Here is a 26,944-nt window from a genome sequence, read left to right on the forward strand (position 1 = left end):
AAGAAAGACAAATATTTACAAAATATCGTAAACCACGCATTTTAACATCTGAAAAAAATGATGTCAAAAACTCTCTTTTGAAGACAAATTTGAAAGACAAAAATCCAAGACATATAGGGCGTCTATTTTTTAAGCAATTTTTGATCCCTTCCTCCCTCCTCCTTAATGAAAAAGAAAAAAATGTATTATTTTACTCTTGTTCTATATATTCAAAGTGTGAACTTGCCTCACTGACAAAAGAGTAAAAGCTATTTGGTTAATAAAATTAGAATGAGTAAAACTGACATGCATGACTCCCAAGTCATGCATGACAGTTTTACTCGAATGAGTAAAACTGAGATGCATGACTCCCAAGTCATGCATGACAGTTTTACTCATTCGAGTAAAACTGAGCCTGACTTGGGAGGCAAAGTACAAGTTACAATGCTTACAGATTCTCTGAGACAAACTTGATTGCGCAGTGGGGCAAAACAGATCGTAAGGAGGGAGTTTGAATGATTTCAATAATTTAGGAATGGTGATCTGAATATTGGAGGCAAAAAAAAAATGCACAAGGAAACCGATTCTTGCTTGCAACGTCTGAAGCGGCAACAGCTTTCAAGTCATTTTCTGACTTGATTAGCAGATTGGAATAGGTAGAAGTAAAAATTGACGGGTAATAACATGGAAATAAGAGATCCTTCTCAAAGAACAACATCTGAGATCCTCACATTTTACAGATTGCGTGAAATATTTACTGGTACGCACATGAGAGGCAAACCATTACTTATCCTTTGATAAGAGATGACGAGCATCGAGCTCCGTCTTGTCGTCTAGATCAATATACTCGGCTACCATTAAAAAACTGATTAATCAACAGAACAGAAAAGACCGAGGCACAGCTCTTTCCAGCAAATCAAAATTCTATTTCTCCAAAAGTTGATCCACTGTCCTACCTTAAATATAAGTTGTAATACAAATAATCAATTCCTTAAGTCTTGCTATATATATTGTATTTTGATAAAGAGTTGATATTAAAAATGAGCTTGAATACCTTGAGAGTTTAGATGAGTTTCGCAAAGATTTGAGAGTTGGCGGGATTGATTCCCCTCGTGATAATGATCACGAGGGGAATCAATCCCGCCAACTCTCTACTCAGTGGAACCATCCTTATCCCGGCTTAATTGGACTTAAAAAGGACCTCGTCCCAACACATTCGTCATAATAAATAATGCATACAAATCATTTGTATAGAAACGATGAATTGCTGTAAACCAAATAAACATAATAGTTAGAAGAAACATAATTAAATTAATAGATCGTAATAAAAAATAAGGTAAAAAAGAGGTTTTACAATTTCGATAACTTGAACGCATTGTGGATTTTAATCCAGTCCACCATCAACACCGATGACAACCACTGGCGTGACCTACTTCAAAGGATCCTTTTGTAATGGAATTGAACTTTGACAGAGTCAAAGTTGTTCAAAGTCCAATCCGTGAGCATACGCTGTTAATGACGAATGCTTTCCAGGTTGAATAGCAACATAAGTAGAGCCGAAATAGGGTACTGCGTCAGTTTTTTAAGCCCATCTGGTTTGATTTCAATGCTTGCATAGACGGACGGAATGAACTTGCGCTTTGCAACAATAACCCAATCATGATCAGGAAGAGAAACTCAATGTTCCATAAGCATTAATATAGGCGCTTGTTTGCAAGCAGCTGTAATTCCAATCGAGATCCGAGCTTTATTGTCTTGACTTATAAAGCACACATCCTATGGTTATAACTCTTTATAGTTGCTATACAAAATGGACCATCTACGTGACTTGAAAGGAGGTTATTTTGAACTCGCATCAACTTGACTGGAGACGTGTCTTTTTTCTTCAAATAAATTGTTCCGTTTCGGCATTAACCAAGTATATAAAGCACTTCTGCTAAAATAGTAGCTTCTCTTTTCGAGCTCGGCACCAAGGTTATCCAACAATTCAAGGCTCTTTATAAAGTATGTAAAAAATTATAAGCGAATAAGTTTAGAGGCTAAATATTTATTTTTAGGACTAATATAGTCCAATGGAACTTTTTATTAACTAAAGTTATACTCTCACTCTATACACTTCAGATTGCCTTTTATCGTGGGCAGCAGGTCCATGTTCAGCAAGTTGAATGATGATGCACAATAGCTTAGATTGTTCTACTTCAATGGTAGGGCGAACAATTCCGTCACGTACTTTTAGAGGATGGTTAGCGAACACCTGCAGAATCAAAAAAACCTGTAAAAATTAGTTATTATTCATTTTCTAAAGTATTATTATTGTATGATGCGATAATAATACCTGATTAATGACTTTTTTTTACCCTTTTTGTCTTGTTTTTTTCAGCCCTTGATTTTTGTTTTGACTTCATATTGCCAATCAAATTGTTCAGATTAGTCGTGAGCTCCTGGACAGTGGCCTTTTTCTTTTAAAATGTTTCTTCTTCAGCATTGGTCCATAGACCACTACTTTTTCTGTTATTCAAAGCAATTAATTTTTGATTCAAAACGACAACCTCTTCTTTGATTAAGTTATAACCTTTTTTGTCTCAAGTTGAACAGTGCTGGGAGTGTCGTGTTGAAAGGCGTTTGACGTAGTGTCAACGACATCTATCGGCCTAATAAATTGATATGAATCAGGATGAAATTCTAAGGAGGAAGAACTGACTTAAGAAGGATTGTTTGTTTGTTTGCTGGGCCAAAAATTACATTAAAGAGCCTTTTTATTTCAAGACCATCTATATTTTGTTTTTCTTTGATCTCGTTGTATTGTACGGAGTTATTTTTTTGACAAACGGCTTTTTTTTAAAAAGGATGAGCGTTATTGTAAGATTTTATAAGCAAATTTAGAAGACTATTTTTATCCATTTTTTGACATACAGATAACATTGATGTTTGACACTACTGCCACACTTTAAAAAACAAACATAAAAATATGATTGCTTGTCAACGAATTTCTTTAGAATAATCATTTGTTAAGGTGAGTTTTCACTCGTCCGTTTTTCTACGGGAACGGGATAGGAAAGGAAAAAATAATCACATGTGCATACGTAGTTTTACTTTGGACAAATTAAAACTTATAATGCGCATGCCTAAGTGATTACTTGAATCCATCATTAGTGGTTTGATTTATACTTTCAATTTATAATACGATTTATTGTTATTTTTTATTCTTGTTTATGTCTTGATGTAAAAAAGTTTTAAACTTGTGAAAAGTTCTGACGATAAGATCATTACATGATCTTATCTCAGAAGTCTTGTTTGATTTTATAAACGACGACATCTGTAAACAAGCAGAAAAGAAAGAAAAAAAAAATCATTCAGACCCTGAAATAAATTTTCGGATTTTTCCGCACGGATTTGCGTTTTAAAACAACTTTAGATGCGGCAACTGAAACTGCGAAAATGACCCAGTGGGCGCGGGGCCTAAAAAGACGTCATTTGAACGTTCCAGTTCAAAAAACGTTATTTTTAAGTCCCGTTTCCCGTTAATCAGGGATCTTTTTATTGATAAAGCTAAGAGAAGCAAAAGTAAGATAAAAACAAGTAAAGTTCTCCACTCATTTCACTTAAATTTCTTAATGTTAGCTAACCAAGATGAAACGTTGTGATAAAAAGAAATGTTTAAATCAAAAAGTTCATAAATTTTAACACTTGATAAAAATAAATTCGTATCTTAAGCAAGTCTAATGCTTTCTAGTCCCAATGCTTTGCAAATTTCATTTATATAAATTAAAAATAAAAGTGGAATTAAATAAAGTTGTGTGTTGTTTTCCATCTTGTGGAAAACCACATACAATTTCAATCATTAAATCACAGTACCCATTTTTGTCCAAAACAAGATATTTATAAGTTCTATTATAAATTTTTCTTTCTAATTAGATTGGAAATGTTGGAGAATTGGATATAGGACGCTAGTTGCGAGAGAGTCAACATATAGGGTCGGCGCGAGTAAATGTACCTGCCAACCACACATCCCTCCCTCCCACACACACACACCTACGCGCAGACCATAATGGTAGTTGTTATCATTTGTTTTGTCTCCATTTTCGTATATTAGAATAACTTTAGTAATTTTTGATTGTCTTGGGAATACTTCTTAATTTAGGGATAGTTTGAAAACTTTAAAAAAAACATCCTATAAGATTTCATCACGATTTTTCATTATGCTACTGTTTATTTCGTCAGCTCCGGTTGATTAATTTTTTAAAAGAGATTTAACTTTTTTTCATGTTCTTAAGTCAAGTTTGCTCTTTTGGCAGAGAAACTTAGGTTTTAACAGTTATTTTTATAGAATTTTCTAAGAATGATAACAGATTACAGTTAATTTTAAATTTTATCAAAAGTTTTAAAAAATAAAATTTTTCATATCTATTTTATATTTTATTGTTTTAGGAGAGTTTTGTTTTTAAGTATTTTATGTGCTTTATTTTAAAGAATTTTTGAGTCGTTACGTAAGCCAAAAGTTTTTTTAAAGTATAAGGATCATATTTTAACAATCTTATTCAAGATAAGCGAACTGGAAAGTTGTAAGTGTGAAATGTTTCAAAGAGTTTATTATAAATTTGATTTGCGTCATCACAATAGCTTATAATCTAGTCATCACAATAGCTTATAATCTAGTCATCACAATAGCTAATAATCTAGTAACAACAATTGAACGTAGTTATGTAGAAAACAGCCAGTCTATAATTTCGGCCAAATTAAGATATTGATGTCACCCGATGGAGAAAGGTCAATTCTATGCTCTAATAAAACCGGCCAGGTGGCTTTCATACAATAATTCATTGTATTTGCCTTACAAAATATTTGAGTTGTTTAGATTTGATTATTTAACATTTAGACAAAAGTGCTTTTATCTCAGTTTGAGTTTTTTGTGCCTGGCTGCTTTCTGTATAACTAAATTCAATTGTTCTTTAAACGATTCTAATATTTTTTTGTTTCAATATGTTTTTTAAATATTTTATTTAGTATTACGTCATTTGTATATATTGGGGTTCGGAGTTACAAAATAAGGAAATGGTCTGATAAATCGATTGTATTATCGTTAATTAAAACGTTAATTGTAATAATATTATCAATAATAAATCTATTAGTTACCTAAGCTTGGCGGTTGATTAGAAGTATTCCTTCTGTTAAAAAATTTTTTTATCATAAAAACAAATTTATTGTCAATATTATATGCTACGCAATCCACATTGGAATCTTCTATTAATTCTTACTGCTTTCTTTGTTGCCTTTGTTGATTATGTTTTGACGTAAGTACAAACTAAAGTTTTCACACGCACTGTCAAGTGGCCTATAACAGCAGCTTACAAGAAATGCTTTTTATATTGAAGAATTATCTTTTAGAATTGATTATATTTTAACAATCTCTTTATCGCAGTCAGAAACGTTCAAATCATTTCTAACAAAATGCGCAAAATTATTTTTTAAGTAAATCAGAACTCCTCCAATTCGTTTTTTATTATGTTTTTCTAAAAAAAGTAATATTAAAATTATTTTTAGCTTTTTCTTTTAACTTTTAAACTTTTAAGGATCCGTTAAAAAGTGAATCAATAAAATTTTGCTGTGAAAATTAAAAGTTGAGTTTCTACTCATCCGTTTTTCTCCGGGAGATGGGATAAGGAAGGAAAAAAAATATCACGTAGGTATGCGTAGTATAAGTTTAAATTTGTCCTACGCATTGGAATACCATTTTATGACGTCATTTCATAGTTACACTGGTAAAGAAGAATAAGACCAACATTCAAACAAAAATTAAGTAAAAGGTTTTATGATTTTTGCTAAAAAATATAAAAATTGCCCCCTCCCCTCCCCCCTCCCCCCCCCCCCCGCCTTTCTTACTTCTCCTTACTAGTTGATTTATTTCCGCCCCCAGTAAAACAGCGAATACTTATGTTTAGATAATCACTTTTCTTAACTTTTTTTAAAATATTTCTGACATAAACTAAAAAATAAGCTTTCAAATTCTAGAAGAATTAATTTTATTAAAATACATTATGTAGAGACCGGATTCGTTATCTCAGTTTGTTTGTTATTTGTTAACAAAAATTTTTGGTAGTTTTATCGTTTTATATTTAAAAAAGATTTTGCAATTTTGTAGTTAGAGATTTTACAACCGTTGTCTTTTTTCTTTTTATCATATTCTGTCTTCCCTGTACAATGAGCTCTCTCTTTATTTGTATATCCCCTTTAATACAAGTTTTTCTTTGAGTAGTAATTTAATTTTTATCACCTCCTTTCTTACTGATGGCGCAAAATATGACCAGAGCTTGCTTCGTACTTTGGATCCCTTGTTTATAAAGCAAGTGCTCTATCCACTACATCACGGCTGCTTGAAGATTAAACAAGTTGTAATAAAATTGATAAGTTAAAAGTCTAATTAATCTCATCAGTATAAAGAAGCCAACGCTAATCTAGTCAATGTGAAGGGACCAACGCTAATCTCATCAAAATGATGGACCCAACACTAATCTCATCAATATGAAGAACCCGACACTAATCTCATCAATAAGAAGGAACCAACACTAATCTTATCATATGAAGTAACCAACACTAATCTTTTTTTTAACTCGTAAAAGACTAAATCAAAAAATAGCATGATAAAAAAAATTTGTTATGAAGCTAGAAAGCTAAATCCCACCGGGCATAGACTATTTTTAATTTCAGTAACGAATGGAAAATTGATTTTTAATAGAAACGTTCTTTCTTGAAACAACAAGTTTTATTTTACTATAATAAGGTACAAAATCAGTACAATAGAATCGATTGCAAAAGATTTTATTTAATATTATTTAACATTTATTAGATAATTGACTTTCTCTTAAACTCATTCAGAAACAGTCAGAAACAGAGAATCTAATATCCTCCAAAGTACTTTGAAAAAAAAAAAAAAATTAACATATAGTTATAAAAAAAAAAAAAAAGGTAATAAAAGAAATGTCAAAAATAAGCAAACCAATGTGGTACGTGTTTAATGCGATACTGTTTCTAAATATTTTTGTGATTTTTTCAATCAACTCACAGCCACTTCGCGATGATGAAGACACTGATAACGGAATAAATGGAGACATTACTAAAATAGAAAATGAACAATATAGCAGTCAAATTTCTGGTTATAAGAAATTCAAAAATCAAGCAGAATTAAAAACTAACTCCATTAACCATTATATACCCTTTTTTTTACCACAGCCGAAGACCTTTCGCGACGTTAAATCTCACTCTGATTTAACAGCATCCGACGATGATGAATCAAGAAAATCAATCAAATTTTCCCAAGAAAACAGGTATGGACAAAAAAAATCTAACACCAATCCATTTATATTTAAAGGACATAAACATGGTGACCCAACCCGTCAAAAGTCTTAATCGTGATAAAGTTTTCATTTTTTCTGCAAAAAAAATTAATGACGGTTTTTAATAATTCAATGAGTTATTTATTTTACGGTTTTTTAAATATTTTATTTTGTTATTAATAATGTAAAAAAGATGTTAAAATAATTTATTGAGATGAAAATTGTTTAAAATGTAATCTGTTGTCATTTTTATTAAGTAGTTAAAACTAGCCTGAACTTTTCAAAAACGGTTGTTATAATATAATTTAATACAATATAATACATAATATGTATTATATTGTATTATATTATATTATAACAATCGTTTTTTTAATATATTGTATTATATGATATAATACAATATAATACAATATAATACAATATAATACATTCCCTGTATTCACAGAACGTTTTAAAACGTTTAAAAAATCTTGTTAAACGTTTTTTAAACGTTTTAAAGACGTTTATGCTTACTATGTTTCAGTCGTAATTTTAAACTGCTATGTTTTTCAATAGTAAGACTTATTTTCACTTTAATTTTGTGTGTTTAATTTCCAATAATTTAATGCCCTGGTTGTTAAAATGTCCGACTGCCTAAAAATGCTAATTTTTCAAGATATAGACATTCTAAAAAATTAAACTATACTCTTTTTCTTAAAAAACCTGAACAGTCTTATGAAAGACTGTTCAGGTTCAAAAGTTCTTTAAGAAAAATTGTTGAGGTTCAAAATTTCTTTTGAAAAATAAATAAAAATAGCAAGTTTCCACTACTTTAAAAACAAACGAAAACCAACCAACAAACAAAAAACAAAAAAAGTTGCTTCAACAATGGAATTAGGCAAATCGTTCTATATTATATTCATGAAACTGTTTTCACAAATAATAAAAACATTTTTATAATGCATTTATAAATCCTTTATAAATGTACGCTTATATAATCTCAATGTTTATATTATTAGTATACGCATTGAAAATATACGCAAAAATATTTTGTAGTTTCTTAAGTAGATGAGTAAGATTAAGTAGTTAAGAAGTTTTATTTTACAAATAATATGTAATACACAAACTATTATAATAATATATAATATACAAACTATTTTTAAAGTGGGTATCAGTATAAACAATTGGTCTTCTTAAGGTGGCTCATATAGAAAAAAAAAATTTCTTAATAGAATAAATTGCAACGGTTCATATATACTTTATTGTATTTTTGGTAATATGAGAAACTCAAATTTCATTAAAAAAACTATAAATGAATTTTATTTTAGGCAACTTTCAACAAAATAAGAGGTAAAAAACGCAAATTTGAAAAAATTCAAAACAATGTTTCTTGATTAATTTTGGTTTAAACTCAAAAACCTTTTGGTTATAGCTTCATTACATTATTTTCATTCATTTCTACTAAAAGAATAAAATAATAATAAAAATATCAAAAACGGGACACAATACTTAAAAAAATCACAAATTTTTACGTAATAAAAAACGGGTGTTGTGTTATAAAAATTGATAAAACTATTCTTAGTTGATCATTTTAGTACATCTAAAATCTTAATGATTAAGGAACATACACTAAAAATTTCAGCCAAAAAGCTTTTCTTAATCTCGAAATATCATGTTTTGAAGTTCAAAAAAAGAATAAAATTAAAAAGCTATGAAAACCATGACCAAAGTTTTTCGATAAATAGAAATTATTAGCAAAAAAATGAAACTGACCAATAAAAAAGTTTAAGTACGGTAACATTTGTAAGTATTTTGTGCAATATATATATATTTTCTGAAAGAATTATAAATTTCGAATCAAATGGTATATTAAAAAAAAATTAGAATTTTTTTTTAAATTGAGTATTTTTTCTATATGAGCCACCTAAACAGCGCCGTAGCGAGGAACATTAGCGTGCGGGGCCAAAATAGCAAAAAAGCGCCATATTGTAGTAAAAAATCAATTTTTTAAGAGAAAATTTTTTATAAATAAACTAGCTTATTTTCATTATTTTTGCACCTTTTTATTCGTTTGCACCCAAGGAAAAACCACCTTTGCTCCTGTTACTAGCTAATATCACTAATAAACTGGCAACAACTTATTAACTACAAAGACGCAAGCAAAGCTTATGAACATTTTATCTGTGAGTTCAGTAATGCTTATGAAAAAGCGTTTCATAAAAAATTTACAAAGCCCATAGATTTCACAAGACCTCATTAAATCTTCCAAGAAAAAACAAAAACTCTACGAAAAATACTTAAAAAAAAAACTTACAAAAATGAAAAAAAATATAAAAGTTATTAAAAACCTTTTTGAAAAACTTAAGAAACAAGCTAAAAAAAGTTATTATTCAAACCTTTTATAAAATAATATTGATAATAAATAAACATGGGATGTTATAAAAGAAGTAATAGAAAATGAAAAGATTGCCAAACCATTTAAATATTGATAATAAAAGCATTGTTATTAATTTTTTTTTTTTTCTATATAAATTTATTAAAGTCGTAAAGCATAATATAAATACAAATAGCAGGGGCAAGAAGAAGATATAATTAGTCTTATCACCAAGCCCCTTAGTCTATACCGTAAATATAAGATAACAAAAATTAAAAAACGTAACACTATATAATATAAAAAGTTTTTCTATAGACTTTATAAAATAAAAATCATCGGTCCTAAAATCCTACTTTAAGTTTTTTTTTTTTTGTATTGGTTAAGCAAAATTTAAAAAAAAGAAAAAAAAAGGTTCAAAGAAACTATATTACTAGCAAGCAAGCAAATACGCATAATCCTGAAGCTTTCCTTTTACGCAAGCATATACCTTGAAATATGTGAATAACTCTTATAAACCATAATTTTTTATATATATTTAAAAAAAAAAAAAAAATTTAAGCAACAAGTGGCACAACCCTTTTCTAAAATCGTCAAGCCCATAATGACAAATCTCTAATTGTTGGGTAAGTTTAACAATAGCAACCATTAAAACTTCAGAAAAAGCTACGTCGTTCATCAGTAGTTTTTGCTTCAATTTGTTCTTAAACTAACTAAGCGTAGAAATTGTTTTAAGTTTATTAGTTAATATTTTATTCCATAATTTCGGTCCTCTAGTAGAAATTGAAAATTCGGTCGCCGCAAAATAACTTTTAGGTTGAATATAACTGTTATTTGAAAATCTGGTGAGATATCTATTCTGATTTATTTTGAATAATGGGTAAAATATTTTAGGATATATATTTTTATTAATTTTGAACATAAATATAAGAATTTGATAGACATTTAATTGATAAACATTCATTATATTTGAATTAACAAATAATGCTTGGAAGTGTGTATAACGGTCCACATTGGAAATTCTGATTGCATACTTTTGTTTATTAAACTTTTTTACTTTATTTTTATTTGTATTGCACCTTTTATGTTTGCATAATTTAGATGGCAATGAATGAACAAGAAATATAAAAGCTTTAGGAAAGTTAGATTTAAAAAAGGCTTAGCTCTGCATAGCAGGTCTATGTTCCTTGAGATTGCATTTTCGAGATATTGTATGTGATCTCTCCACGTCACATTTTCATCAAGAAGGACGCCGAGAAATTTTAAAGTGGTTTCTCTTTTTATGTCCTGATTGGCAATACAAAGTTTTGGAAGTTTTAAAGAAATTTTATCTCGGTCATGAAAACGATGGAAAAAATGTATATTTTGTTTTGGTTACATTTAGAGATAATTTGTTTGCATTAAACCATTCAGTAAGATTTAATAGCTCTTTGTTTACTGACTTAAACAGAATATTTATATCATTATGTGCATAAAATAGATTTGTGTCATCTGCAAATAAAATTGTATTTAGTTCATTACAAGCTTTGCTTAAATCATTAATAAATATGAGAAATAGGAGTGGCCCTAATATAGATCCCTGAGGAACCCCACATGTTATGTTCATATTGGTTGTTTTACCTTCATTATAAGAAATGTATTGTTTTCTATTTGACAAATAGCTTTTAAACCACGCAATATTTATATGTTTAATACCATAGTTTTCTAGGTAATAAAATGTAATGATCGACAGTGTAAAACGCCTTGCTGAGATCAATAAATCCCTCTAAAAAATGAAGCGTTGATTTGATGTTGATTAACGTTGATTTTGCGTTGACATTAGCGATCAACAGCGATCAGCTATAAATGGACGTTGTAGCAACGGCAATATTATCAACAGCAAATCAACGTTTATTTACAAACACTGAGCGTTCGTTGATTTTCTGTTGACAAAAAACAAATTTATTGAGCCGTTTACTAACAGTAATTTGCAGAGCAAACAGCATGTTCTGCTGGGATTTTTTTGTTATTTTTGGTGGTAATAAAACGTTTGTTCAAATTTTAATTATATTACGGTATGAAATGAATATAAACTTTATTGAAAAACATATACTTTATTTAGTAATTATATTTTCAGTTCTTGAATAAAGATTATCCTAATGAAATTAGGGTAGTTCTTTAACATTACTATTATCATAGCAAATTAGTAATGTTTATGATTGCAAGTATTTGCCTGATAAATTCTGACTGCAAATTTAAATCATATAGTACAAAATACAATTTAAATTGTTTTTTTCTGTATAAGAATAATAATTCTTTTCTTTTTTTTCTTTTGTGATGTAATAAAATAAAGATAATAATGTCTAAATGTGACAGAAGCCTGTACATGAGAGAATTTATGAAAGAAAAACGAGATACTGAAAAAAGAATAAAATATCTTCTTGAAGAGTGCAATATTGTTGGTAGAGGGAATTATGTTCATCTAGATTCAGACATTCAAAAGATTTTTAAAGTTTCTAAAGATGTGCACATCGATATATTGATGTTTTCAATCACTTTGCCTGAAAATAAATTTTGTTTAAGTAAAGTTGAATCTAATTATGGTGATGTTGATGACATTACTGTTGAAAATAGTTTATACAGTAGTATTGATACTCTAACTTCAACAAAAGATTTTTTATATGAGCGGACATTAAAATACTGTATAAAAGATGATGCTTTAAATGCACTTTTATTTCACTTAAATAAATTTACTCCATCTATACCGAAATGCAGGCAGACATTACAAAAATCTCTTCAAAAAGTTAATGTTTTATATGTCAGTGGAAGCGATTATATATATCTTGGATTTGAAAGTGCAATCGATTATTATATATCAACAGTTGGAAATAAGGAAAAGCTTGATCTAATTGTAAGTATTGATGGTGCATCTATGTACAATAGTAAAAAGACTTCCATTTGGCCTATACTAATTACAATTAACAGAAAAAGACCATATGCTGTTGCAATTTGGTATGGTCAGGGAAAACCAAACAATTTGAATGAGTACTTTAAAGATTTTATTCTTGAAATAAAAAAAATGGGTATAAACAGCTGCAGGTGACTATTAAAGCTTTTGTTTTTGATGCGCCTGCAAGAGCATTTGTTAAATGCATTATAGGGCATAGTGGCTACCATAGCTGTGAAAGATGTATGGCAGTTGGCACACAAAAAGATGGTGTAAGATTATTGGAAACAACTGCTTTACTTTGTACTGACATGGCTTTTAATAATAGTTTTATAAAGATCATCAACTTGAGAGTCTTTCTCCGCTTGATCAGTTAAATTTCCCAATGGTAAATGGATTCCCATTGGACTATATGCACCTTATATGTCTTGGGGTAGTTAAAAAACTTCTAATAAACTGGTGTAAAGGTCCCCAATGTATTAGAATAAGTCAATCTGTTAAAGACAGTATTTCAAACGAACTCATAAATTTACGAAGTTATACACCATCCAATTTTCAACGTGAAAAATGAATTGTTAGTTTTGCCATATGCTAAACAGTTGCTTATATGGTTTGTTAGAGAAGTGCAAATTTTGTATGGGGAGATTTTTGTAACATACAATGTTCATAGCATGATTCATTTAGCTGATGATTGTGTTAACTTTGGGGAGAGTCTTGATCATCTATCAGCTTTTCCTTTTGAAAACTTTTGGGTCAAATTAAAAAAATGGTGCAAAAATCACATCAGACTGTTGCCCAAATAGTGAATCAACTAAATGAGAGAAAAAAGTTTGATATTTTTCTTAGAGAAAGGAATGGTAAAGGAATTTCTGTCCAAGTGGTAAATAAAAAGATCACATCAAATCTATGAGAGTTTATTTCATTCAAGACAAAGGGTTTTATTTTAGTAGAAGAGGTTTTGTAGATCTTTTAAAATGCAAGGCTCTAAATCCTCATTCCATTCAAAAGTTTTTTTCTGATTGTTCTGAAACATCTTATTTAGACGTTTGTTATGTAAATTCATTAGCCAACCTAAAAACAATTTTTCTGAAAAAAAAGAACTTTTGAAAAAAGGCTTGATGATCAAAAAGTTCAAAAACCTGTTCAAAAAGGTGGTTATGCTTTTTTTCTGCCTAGATATAGTGATATTGCTTATGATCACTGATTTCTTGAATTAAAAACACAAATTTTGATTATACTTGCTGACCATCATTTTTTAAAGAATGTCTGTGCATGTGTCATTTTGTAAAATTTGTTATAAATTTGTCAAATATATAGTTTATTGAATAATTTTAAAGTGAGTTGAATGCATTTTAATTTATAAATTTTCTCTGTGAAACAAATATCTGGTATGTATATAGAAATAATAAAATATTTACGCTGGTGTTTTACATTAATAAATCTAAAAAGCGTTTTAAAAAAATTTATTGTTTTTAATCTCTAATGTATTTTTAATTTTATTTTGTAACTTATATAAGATTGTTTAGAATTAAATTGCACCAGAATATTGAAATGTCAATTTTTAAATGGAAAAATTAAAGAAGTGGAAGTGATTGCTAAAAGTTGGATGAAAAATGATAGGAAATGCTTCTGGCCGCCATTTAAAAATCCGCTGCATTTCGTAAAGCTGTCACAACCTTGCAGGCACTGGAAGATATACCCAGGCAGGCACTGGAAGATATACCCAGCTAGGATTTTATACACTACAGGTTTGCATATTACTATAAAAAAATGTAAAATAATTGAATTAGATACTGAACTGTATGTTTTGACCAGTGCACTGGAGAGGATAAACATGTGCTGATGCAAATTTATTTTGGACCCCCTTTACAATATGACTATGCTCTCATTTAATATCACTTATTTTAAATCCAATATTCCAATTGGCATATGTTTAAATAATATGTTCTGAATGTCTTTAGAATGTTTAAAAAAGATTTCCAACCATTAAAAAAAGTTTTTTTAATCATTGACAAAAACATTTTTATTTTGGAGTCTTTATAAAAAACAAGTTTTTTTAACAATGTTTTTAGTTTTTTTTTTAAACTTTTAGTTTTTTTTTTAAACTCTTAGTGTTTTTTAAAAACTAAAAAATTCATTAATTTTCATGGGTTTTTCATTAAAATTCATTAATTTTTATGCCGTGCACCAACTGCACCCCGTTCTCATAGGGCCTGCTTTTGCCGCAAACATTTCAATTACATTTTCATTAGATATTGATAAATGATTTTACGTACATAGATTTGTGTTTAGATTTTTATGAAGAAGCTCAGTCACGCTTAGAAAAAGCAGCAGATGCTTCAAATATTGAAAATGACACCGCAGAGAAAAAAGGGACCAAGCGAAAGTAAATTTTACTAAAATTAGTTTTTAATAAATAAAAAATTTTACAATAAAGAATTACACAAATCATGTACTTTTTTTGTTTAAAAACTAAAGTTTATATTAAAGGAGAAAGACGGCAATGACATTCTGTGAAAGTGATGAAGATATTGTGGTTGGTGATGAAGGACTATACGGAAGACATTATTTTGATAGTTCAAATAGCCAAAGAACATCTAACATGATTCCAAATATAGCAGGTTAACTATTTTTGTAAAAGAAAAATAATGGTTTGTTAAAATAAACATGCTTTTTTTTTACTGAATTATAGATGTTTTTAAATCGATATCAACTCCCCATTTACACAGTGAAATAGCAAGCTTTTCAGTTGCTGAAAATAACATTGAATTCTCAAAAGAAACTAATCTATCTCAAGGGAAAATGATGTTGTCTTCAAATATATTGGTAAAAAAAAGTCCTAATATTGTGTTTGTTCTAATTAAAATCTGTGTGCGTGTGCAGTAAAAAAATTAAGAGAAATCAGAACTATATGTTATAGAATATAATTTTGTTGACAAATATTTTATAAATATATGTTTGTTGACAAGTTTAAATAAAAATCACTATAGAATGTTTAAAAATTTTGTTTAATTTTTGTATGTATATTTTATCTATATCTAGGTAGAAAATGGCTCTAAAAATTGTGTTTTGGATAAAGAGGATAGCAGAGAAAGATATTGGTCTTGCGAGGGTAAATAAAGTTTTTAAGAATGTATATTTCAACGTGTTAATCAAAGTTTTATTTATTTTTTCCATTTAGGTAATTTTTCATGATTAAATTTTTACAAAATATTTTACATAAATAATAATAATATTATTTATTTTAATACATTATTTTTTTAAGATTTTCAAAAAGTTGCGTTGAGTTGGATGGCAAAAATAGATAAAAAGGTACTACTGTTGCTTTTTATTTTAATTTCAAGGATTACATATGGCCCCCACAAATTTTCAAAATTTTCAATCAAATCAGAAAAGTGATTCAAGAATCAAAAAATCCATGTATTGAAATCAAGATAATTTCATTCTTATAGAATGAACATAATATGTATTCTGACCCTTAAGTAATTTTTATTTTTTTAATAATAGATGAGTTCTCTTAGTCGTTGTGGAGGTAATACTCCATATAAATCGGCTTTTGCTTTTGGAAAGTTGTTGATGAGCGAAGACGCTGGGGCCTGTTTTAATGTCTCTGGTGGTTCATTGAAGATAAATTTTAAAACATACACCCTGTATCATATGATAGTGGGTAAGAATGGTTTTATGCATTTTTTTAGATTTTTCTTTTTACAGGAAATATATTTTGTTTATCCCAGTCAGTCATTTATGTAACTATTTGCTATAATTTCTGCAGTTTGATTTTTTTCAAATTTGATTTGAATTTTCGATTTAGATGCGATTACACGACAGCATCATGATGCAAAAATTTGCGAATGTCATTCAGGCATTTCGGAATTTTTAAGGCAATCAGGAACACGACTCAATCGAAAAGTTTTAAAAATGAACAATGCTGCAAACGATAAATAAATTGTTTGAAAATGTAAATTTTGTGTTAAATTCAATAAAAAACTTTCTTACTTAACGCAGTGCCTACTTTATTTCATTATTCTTTTGAGTTAGCTTTGAATTGCTCTATCAATAAATTTTTTGCTAAATCCTTTATTTACAGCCTGTTTTTTACAAAACAAATAAATATTTGAGCAATATGTATAAATTTTATATACAAATATTTTATATAAATACATATATACATACATAATATATATAAATTATAAATTAGTAGAAAATCACTTGACAAAAATTTTTTCATTTAACACTGTGTTCCATCAATAAAAAGACTCATCAAAAATAATGAGTTTTTTTTATTGATAAGAGCATTTCTGATGAGTCTTACAGTGTTAAATGAAAAAAATTTTGTTTGGTGATTTCCTACTAATTTATAATTGCTCTGTTCTTTTAAGAACATTGAGCACTCTATTTTGTAGAATACATTTTAAAGTTGTTTAAATATATATATATATATATATATATATATATATATATATATATATATATATATATATATATATATATATATATATATATATATATATATATATATATATATATATTTCGTAAATTGTTGATATATTTTTTTGATATATGCATCAAAAGCGATATCAAAATGCCGTTGGCTATTAAAAAAATCAGTGTTGAATCACCAGAATAAATGTTTGTTGATTAAACGTTCAAAAGCAACATTCGATCAACGTTTTTTGTAAACACCAAATCAACGTTGATAAGTGGCTAACATTTTGGACAAAAAATCAATATGGAATCAATGTTGACGAGAAACATTGAATCAACATCAAATCAACGCCTCATTTTTTAGCGGGATACACCTAATGTATATTTATATCATCAAATATTTTAAAAATATCATGAACAAGATGAACAATAGCCTGATCAGTAGAGTGGCTCTTTTTAAATCCAAATTGCTTACTATAGAGAATATTGTTTACATTTTAATGTGTTCTAATAACTTTGAAAAGCATGATAGTATGGAGATAGGCCTGTAATTGGAGACAATAGTCTCATCTCCTGATTTTAGTATAGGTACTACCCTTGCAACTTTAAGTTTATCGGGAAAGATTCATTGGTTTAAAGAGAAAATATATGCAAAAGCGGAATTTTTAAATAAGGCATTGATTTAATTACTACATTACTGCTTACATCATCAACTCCATTACCTTTATTTGGTTTAAGTAAGTACATGGCATCAAGCATTTCTGTTTCTGTTAGCATATTATTGTCCATTGTATTATTATTAGAGTTTAGGTATGATTTGAAGCAAGTTTTACTTTTATTTATTTTTGATGCTAAACTTGGACCTGTGCTAACAAATGCATGGTTAAACGAATTAGCAATTATTGCGTTGTTAATAATTTCACAGTCATTTATAATTAGTTTTTTTGGCAAACGACTAATATTCATATCTTTTTTACCTATAACCTCTTTTATTATGTTCCAAGTTTTTTGTATATCATTTTTGTTACTTATTTTTGTCAATTGGCTACTATAGTAAAACTTTTTTGAGCGCTTTACAATCGTCACAAAAAGGCGATTATAGTTTTTATAGTTTGTTTCGTTATTAAAAGTTCTTTTTTTAATGAACTTCTCATACAATCGTTGCTTTTTATTCGAAGATTTTATGATTCCGGGTGTTATCCAGGGATTTTGTAAAGTTTTTGTTTTAATAAATTTAGTTGTTTTTGGGAATGCTTTATTGTAGTGACATTCAAATGTATGATAAAATTTACCATAAGCTTCATTAACGTTTTTTGTTTTCATAACAGATTTCCAGTTTGTTGTCGATAAAAAGCTAATAAATATCACAAAAGAAGCGTCCTTAATTACTCGCTTTTTAGTTTTTACTTTTTTAGAAGGATGATTTAACGATTTTTGTGTTGTTATAAAAACCGGAAAATGGTCAGATATGTCTGTAATAAATACTCCAGTTTTAATTTTTATGTTTTTGAAATTAATAATTATAATTTCATCAACTAAAGTAGCAGTATATTTCGAGCAGGTTTATTTATAGTTGGAATAAATCCATTTTAAAACATATTATTGAAAAAAGTTCTGACGTCTTTGTTTTTGTTGTATTCAAGTAAATCTAAATTCAGATCGCCTACGAAGTAAACGCATTTGCCACATAATTCTTCGCTAATAATTAAGCTTTTAATTTGTTTGTTAAATGCTTTTTTATTACCAGAAGGCGGTCTGTATATGACGTGTACAACTGCGTTCTTGCAAGTTTTGTTTACAACTTCAATTGATAGCAATTCAAAATCATACGTAGCAGCAAAATAATTTTTGCGTAGTTTGAAATCTAAGGAGTTGTGGATAAAAATGCATAGCCCTCCACCTGTTTTTTCAGAGTCTCTAATTTGATGAAAACTTTATAATTATTAAGTTGAAAATTAGAATTGTTTTCAATTTCCTTATCGCGGCCCCATGTTTCGGTTAGACATATAATTTGAAAGTTAATTTTGACACTAAATAAAAATTGTTTGAATTTCTCAAAATTTTTTGGAGGCTCCTTATTAAGGTGTAGGATAGATAATGCAGTTGAATTTTTCTCAGCAGTAATACTTGAGATATCTGAACTATAGTAATAAGGACTTATATTTAATAATCCCTCCTCATCATTATAAAATTTAATATCTATATCTGCTTGATTTTTTAACGGTATATATTTGTTTATTAGGAAAGGTTCAAGCTTATTTATGTCAATATTATTAAAAGCGCTATGATCAAAATTATTCCTAAATAATCGATTAGTTTTCATTTTAAAAATATAAATTTAAGATAACAATTATAAATAAATAAAAAATTAATTAATTTTCCTTTCGAACCCACTCATAAACGATTAGTTTATCGTAAGATATTATTGCAAACTTGTCAAACTTTCGTTCCTTTTTCATTCGTTCTTTTAGATCTTTCTTATTAATATTGTTTCTGCGCAGTAATCTTCATTAACGTAGATTTTTTTTCCTTTTAATTTTTGGACGTTTTTTAAAATAGCAACTTTATTTTTATAATTTAGAAGTTTAATAACAACTGTTTTAATTTTTTTCGAGTCTCTAATCCCAGTCCTATGGGCCCGTTTAATTTTTATATTTTTCAATCCAAGTAAATCTTCGAAGAATTTTTGCATTTTTAATTCAGTCTCATTCCAATTTTCGTTTTCACTTTCTTTTAATCCGTCAGTTCTCAAGTTATTTCTTCTTGAACGGTCTTCTATTTCTTCTTGAACAATTTTTAAATTATTTCTTCTTGAACGGTCTTCTATTTCTCTAAGTTTACTTTTTATTTTCGTGATCTCACTATTATCTTTTATCTTGTTATTTCTTTTGTTTTTTTGTTCAGTAATTCTAATTTACCTGAGATAATATCATCGTTTGCGTGAATGAATTTCTGCATTTCACTGAATTCAGTTACCAGCAACGTCACGGATTTATTTGTTAATTCAAGTTCGTTTATAATGGCAATTATTTTATTTGAGTTATCAATAATATCTTTATCATTCTTATGAAGTCGTTCAGTAATAATTTTCATGTTTGCAGCTGTTATGGAAGCAAATATTTTTTCGTGCTCTTTTAGTAATTTTCTAGTTTCGTTTAGGATGTCGATTTTTTGCTTTTCAAGCATTTCAGAGAACAATTTTTCGATACAATTTATATCCCTAACACGAATTTGAACGATACCAAGAAAATAGAAGAAAAATGTTTTTAATAATAGTAACAATAACATTAAAAATAAAAAAAAAGTTTGAGCAAAAATTTTCTAAGTTTTAAAACGCTTTAAAACTGCTCTCTATTGTTTGAATTTTTGTAAATGATTAATTTTTTGAATTTTCAAATATGATCAAAAAAAGATTGCTGAAAGTCTTAACAATTATTATACAAACATCGGAAACACACTAGCTAATAAAATAACTCAAAGTAAAAAAGTATTTAAATCAAATTTAAAATAAGTGGACTTTGTAATGCACGAGTTTGACTTCTCTTCTGATGAGCTTCGAAATGCATGTAAAACAATACAATCAAAAAAGAGTCCGGGCATTGATGACATAAGCTCTCAGGTGGTTAAAGAAGTTAATGATGTTATTGAATATCCCCTATTGTATATCTTTAATCTCTCATTAGTAAGTGTTTTTCCTGAACACTTAAAATCAGCACGCGTAGTTCCCATATATAAAAGCGGAGATAACTCTACTTTATCAAATTATAGGCCTATCTTTATTCTTTCATGCTTCTCGAATGTACTAGAGCGCATAATGTACAACAGACTTTTTTCATACCTCCAAAATCACAATATCCTTTTTAATAACCAATACGTATTTAAAAAAGACCATTCAACTGAACATGCAGTAATAAAGTTAGTTAATTAAATTTTGAATGGGTTTGACAAAAATCAATATTCACTGTATCGAACGCCTTTGACAAATCGATATTATTTATCGATTTGTCAAAGGCGTTCAATACAGTGGATCACGAGATCTTTCTATACAAACTTAGTAATTATGGTATACAAAATAGAAATCTAAAATGGTGGAGATGCTATCTAATCAATCGGAAACAAGCTTTATATTACAATAAAGCTTACACTTCCCTTCAAACCATTACTTGCGGCGTTCCTCAAGAATCTATTCTAGGTCCTTTGCTTTTTCTTGTCTATATTAACGACATATTTTTATCATCTCGTATACTGAATTTTATTCTTTTTGCAGATGACACCCAAGCTATCTACACCCACTCAAATATTAAAACTATTTTTAACACAGTAAATCAGGAGCTTGAAGAGCTAAGCAATTGGTTGAAGGCCAACAAACTTTCCTTGAACATTGACAAAAGCAAATACGTTCTTTTCACAAAACCATCAAAGTCAGACACATTACCATTAAAACTTCCAGATATTTTAGTTGACAAAACAAAATTAAAAAGAGCATTTTCTGAGAAGTTTCTAGTAGTCATTCTAGATGAACATATTAGCTGGAAAAAGCATATCAAGTTGTTAGAAAATAAAATATCTAAAAGGGATTTTGCATAAATTGGGATTATGCATAAAACTAAGTATATTTTAAATAAAATATGTCTAAAAAGTTTATACTTTGCATTTGTTCATAGCTACATTAGCTACTGCAATGTTGCCTGGGCAAGTACTTACCAATCAAAGCTAGACCAAGTCTATAAAAAACAAAAGCAAGCATGCCGCATATTCACAAATGGATATGTAAATGGAGCGTTCTTAATATTTATGAACAAACCATCTATAGCATCCTTCAGTTTATGTTCAAAGTAAAAATTAGTTAGGTCCCAAAAATATTCCATAATTACTTCTATCTTATTGATCATAAATACGAAACAAAACATTCTGAGCAAAACTACTATATTCCAAAAATGCCTTTGAGACAATCCAAAATCTCAATATCTAGAAGAGGAATTTTATGGCAGGATTTTGTTCGTTTAGGAATTAATATTAATTAAATATTAGGTCTTTATTTACTAAATTTAGCATGGGTACTAAATTGAAGCCTGCACTTCTTATAAAAGTGATATTTTTATATTTGGTTGCTATGGATACCTAGTTTTGCTTAGCAACAGCCTATTTTTGGTAGTTGCAGATGCTTTATGTGTGAAATTTACATTAAAATTAGTTTGTGCATTATTATGAGGTTTTCTCTTCTTATGAGGGAGATATTTATCATTTGGCTGCTATGGTTACCTAGTATTATGGATATCTAATTTGCATTGCAACAACCTATTTTGACAAATGCAGATTTTTTACGAGTGCTATATTCACTAAATTTGACGTGAGTACCAATACGAGGTCATACTTTATATGGTAGTCATAATTTTTTTAATTCAGTTGCTATGGATACCGATATTGCTTAACAACCAGATAATTTCCTTAGTTACATGAAGATAAATAAATTTTTACCGGATTTTCAACCGTCCTATTCAAAATAACTATTAAATGCCAAATATTTAGGTAAATAATTTTAGGTAAAGATTTAAGTTATTAATAATAATAAAAAAAAAAATATTCCAATGAAACATTGATAATTTGCAACACATTCATAATTTATAAAACATACCTACATGCATAAAATAAGAAATCATGTTTTATATCGTCAACAGTCGGAGCCTGAAGAAAATCACTTACTCCTTCTGGGAGTTGAGATTTTGAATTTTGAGAATTTGGCCTTCTCATGCTGTTGATGATTGGGTCTGATGAGCACGAAAGTTTGCAGAATACATTTAGTTAGTTTTCGAACGACTGCATTTGCGTGTGTAGTTTTTACGGAAACGTTTGAAATTCTTGTTTCGTGCTTCCTGTACCTCTTTAGAGAACATTCCGATAGTCAAGACCATTCTTCTTCCATGTAATAGTATTTTGTGCAAACTTTGTGGCATGTAATACCATGGGTAGCTCTGCGCAAACAAATGAGTCACCTAAAAGAGGCAAACAATCATGTAATTACAAAACTAAGTTAGCCACAGCTCAGTATAGGAATAATTTTAACAAATAAACTTACCTAAAAGTAGTACATTTAACATGCATCTGCATTAATTAGCAAAGTTGATGACAATCTGGTCAAGATAACATGCAACTTTTTCAGCAGTAGTACATCCAGCTTTAAAATTTCAGCCGCAACACTTACAGATTGGAAAAAACAACGAGCTGTACTTCCATCATTGGATGTCCCAGAACCACCAGATCTGGGTACATCAATAAATATTCCAAGACAACTTTTAAAGGCATCTAGGATTCTTTTTTTGATTGTCGTCACAGATAACTTTTCTTTTGTGCTACGCGCCTTATCTTTTGGTTATCCAATTGAAGACAGCATTCCATCGTTCTAATCCATGCGTGTAATAATGACGAGCCATACTAGAGATATACAGACAAGACCAGAGTAGTTTGCATTTTCAATTTTTGCTACCATTTTTTCAATATTGTTACTCTCTTTTGGTGTGCTGCCACACACTGAGCAGGACTGTAATGCATTGGTCTCGACTGATAAGGCTAATCCCACTTTATTATCTACCATGGTTATTTCAATGATATTTGGCACATTTAAATAATGAAATAAAACTTTTATGTTATGCAAATTCTGTTATTCGTTTATTACAGCTTAAAATGGTATTACCAAATCCATAACTGTAGCTAAGTATTACCTTTTAAATGTTAAAATGTAATGAAATAGCAATAAATACTGTTGTTTCGCAAAAATAAATAAAAAAATTAGGTATCCATAGCAACCAATTAAAATTATAACTTCCATAAGAAGTGTGAATCTCATTTTAATACACGTATTTAATATAGTGTACATAGCACAAATAAGGAGCTATAAAAATACCGTTAATATAAAAATAAGTTGTTGCTATGTAAAATTTGGTATCATAGCAACCAAATTGCACTCAATGTGTAGCCTGAAAACGTCTGTCTACGTCCATAAAACCAAGTGTTTTGGCTTCCTTACATTATAAAGGTTTATGACCATTCATTTGCTGCCCTAACCCGCCCCAAAAAAGATGCATTTACTACCAAATTACCATTAAGCCATTCCGGAAAGATGATTAAGAATTATTTAACAACAAATGTAATAAAATAACTCCAGAACTTTAATTATACGTTTTTGTTTAGTGTTGATTGAATGATATTAACAAGGTATTGGGAGGTTCCATATGGTGATTTATTGATTGTCGATACAACAGGACGCATTGGGTAGTCTTTTTCGGGTTTGTGCGCCTTAATCATTCCATATATTCTAGGTGGTACGCAATCTGATGGATACATTTTAAAATACGTAGTTGTGTCTAAATTACCCTCTTTTCTTAATTTACACAATTGTTTTTGAAATTTGGTAGTAAGTGTGGGCGTTGGTTCATGATCAATAACTCTGCTATTTTTAATTTGTTCTTCTAATTTAAGACATGCATCCTTTTCGTATAGTAATCCAAAACCTGTGTCTTTATCAAAGGGATAAATCTTAATATTTGAACCATCTTTAATTTTCTTATAGAAATACGTTGTTGTTTAGTTAAATTATCTTTTAATCTTAGTTTTAACGAATTCGTCAAAATTTTAGAACAGTTTTGCCTTAGAGATTCTGCCTGTGTTGACTTATTCTGTTTTTCAAGTCGCAAAGTGCACATTTCAATATTATTTATAATGTCCATATAAGGGATTTTCTTCTGTAATAGCACAAACTTTGGACCTAGATTGAGAAACTCAGTTGTTGCTTTATCCAAAATAACATTTGTTAAATTACGTATTCAGATTTAACAACTTGATTATGAGGATTTATTCTAGGAGTCTTTTTTTTATATTCAATTTAGTTTGTGATTTATCTTAGAATAAATCCTCCTAATCAAGTTGTTAAAACTGCTATACTTAATTTAACAAATGTTATTTTGGATAAAGCAACAACTGAATTACTCAATCTAGGTCCAAAGTTTGTGCCATTACAGAAGAAAATCCCTTATATGGTTATTATTCATTACAACAAGATGTATTGAGCACCAGGAAAATAGTAAAAAAGGAAATGGGCTAGTTCGGGTACTACTGAACATTCCAAATCATGCCAAGGTACATTTGACTGGTTACACCTTAAAACTATATCAATTGCTCCAGAATATCGTATTCGAACAATTCGAGAATCCCTGGAAATAAACAAAGTTAAAGTTCGACAAGAGTTGGGAAGTGGCAAAATGTTCTTAATAGGAATGATGGTGATAACATGACAACAAAAGCTTAGCGGTCATTTTTTATTTGATTATGTAACGTCAACATTTAAATCCTATTTTGTATTTCTTCATGCTCTTTTTAATGTTACCTTTTTAATGGTTTGTTTTTATTATAACGATTTTCTTTGTAACGATTTTTATTTATTACACCTTATGACGCTGATCACAATAGATCAGCGAAATATCGAAAAATATATATTGAAATAAAACAAAAAACAAATATTTTTTCAAAAAAGTTAAAACACAGCCGTATTTATTGAATTTTACATTATATATATATATATATATATATATATATATATATATATATATATATATATATATATATATATATATATATATATATATATATATATATATATATATATATATATATATACTTATAAATAGTGAGTACTTATAAATCTTCTTTAAATAAATTGGACAAAATTTAACGACCACTTTCAAATCTTTAATTTGCACTTATTAAAAATAATAATCCTTTTTTTTTTTTAACTGTCCTAATTGCTTATTAAGTTGGCTATAAAATAAAATGTCGAAACCTGAGTTTCGATATCAAATAAACATTTATTTTTTGAATTGCAATAAGGATACAAAAATATTGCAAAAATGCGTGCAAAGATCGAAGAAAAAGACAGATACGCGGCTCTTGTATTAAAAGAAGAAGGCTATAGCATCAGACAAATAGCAGAAAAGCTCGGAAGGTCTCACTCTTGCATTATCAACGATACAAAGAGAACCGGTCAATTAATGATCGTCATAGGACTGGACGCAATTAAATTTCAGATGACCGTGATGTTCGCTCGTTAGTGAGATTAATGAAAGAAAACAGACAAGCATCATCTACAGACTTGTCTACGAAATGGACACTGTCAAATGGTCTGAAAGCAAGCCCTAGAACTGTGCGAAGGGTCCTCCACAATTTAAATTATTTATGGCGTGTTGCTGCAAAAAAACCACGCTTAAATAAAAAATAAAAATTTGCCAGGAAAGAGTGGTGCAAACTACATAAAAATTGGTCAACAGATCAGTGGAGCCGTGTGGTCTTTAGTGATAAAATGAACGTTGAGGTAGAAAACAGAAAAGGTCGTGTAATGTTGCGTAGACTTCCAAGCGAACGGTTCGATGAATCATGCATTTTGAAACGAACAAAACAAGGCAGTGGTTCAATAGGCCTTTGGGCCTGTATGAGTGCCTGTAGAATTGGCGTTTTTCATTTATTCGATGGTAGACTCAACAAAGAAAAGTACATCGAAATTTTGGAAAACTCGCTTATTCCTAGCATTGATTTATGGCAGTTGCACGATGGATTTATTTTCCAGCAAGATAATGCGCTGTGTCATAAAGCGCATGTTGTTAGCGATTGGTTTAATTCTAATAAAATTCAAGTGCTTTCATGGCCTGCCAATAGTCCAGACTTGAATCCAATAGAGAATTTATGGTCATGGCTTGATCACAAGCTTGGTAAAGAACAACTTTACAATTTGGAAGATTTGAAATCTTCTATCTCTCATCATTTGAAAAATGTGCCTGATAAAGTAATCAAAACATACAGTCGACCTCAAAATATTATTATCAAAGCTTAACATGTATGGCATAAGGGGTAGAACGAACAAATGGATAGAAAGCTACTTAGATAAAC

The 26,944-nt window shown here is 28.9% G+C and overlaps 1 protein-coding gene across 1 annotated transcript; it reads left to right on the top strand.

The window, feature by feature from the left end:
- Positions 1-11,513: 11,513 nt before the first annotated feature.
- Positions 11,514-16,586, top strand: LOC136084606 (uncharacterized). The gene is made up of 9 exons (XM_065804905.1): positions 11,514-11,677; positions 14,113-14,334; positions 14,879-14,972; positions 15,077-15,207; positions 15,279-15,412; positions 15,629-15,698; positions 15,852-15,898; positions 16,094-16,253; positions 16,398-16,586. Exons 1-9 carry the CDS (start codon positions 11,644-11,646, stop codon positions 16,529-16,531), a joined length of 1,026 nt encoding a protein of 341 aa, XP_065660977.1. The 5' UTR covers positions 11,514-11,643; the 3' UTR covers positions 16,532-16,586.
- The last annotated feature ends 10,358 nt before the right edge of the window (positions 16,587-26,944 follow it).

This window comes from Hydra vulgaris, chromosome 09 (genome assembly GCF_038396675.1).
Source record: "Hydra vulgaris chromosome 09, alternate assembly HydraT2T_AEP".
Lineage (NCBI taxonomy): Eukaryota > Metazoa > Cnidaria > Hydrozoa > Anthoathecata > Hydridae > Hydra > Hydra vulgaris.

Coding starts and splice junctions, on each gene's coding strand:
- LOC136084606 (XM_065804905.1), top strand. CDS start 11,644: ATGTTCTGCTGGGATTTTTTTGTTATTTTTGGTG. Junction 15,699..15,851: donor AAGATATTGGTCTTGCGAGG/GTAAATAAAGTT, acceptor TATTTTTTTAAG/ATTTTCAAAAAGTTGCGTTG. Junction 15,899..16,093: donor TGGCAAAAATAGATAAAAAG/GTACTACTGTTG, acceptor TTTTAATAATAG/ATGAGTTCTCTTAGTCGTTG.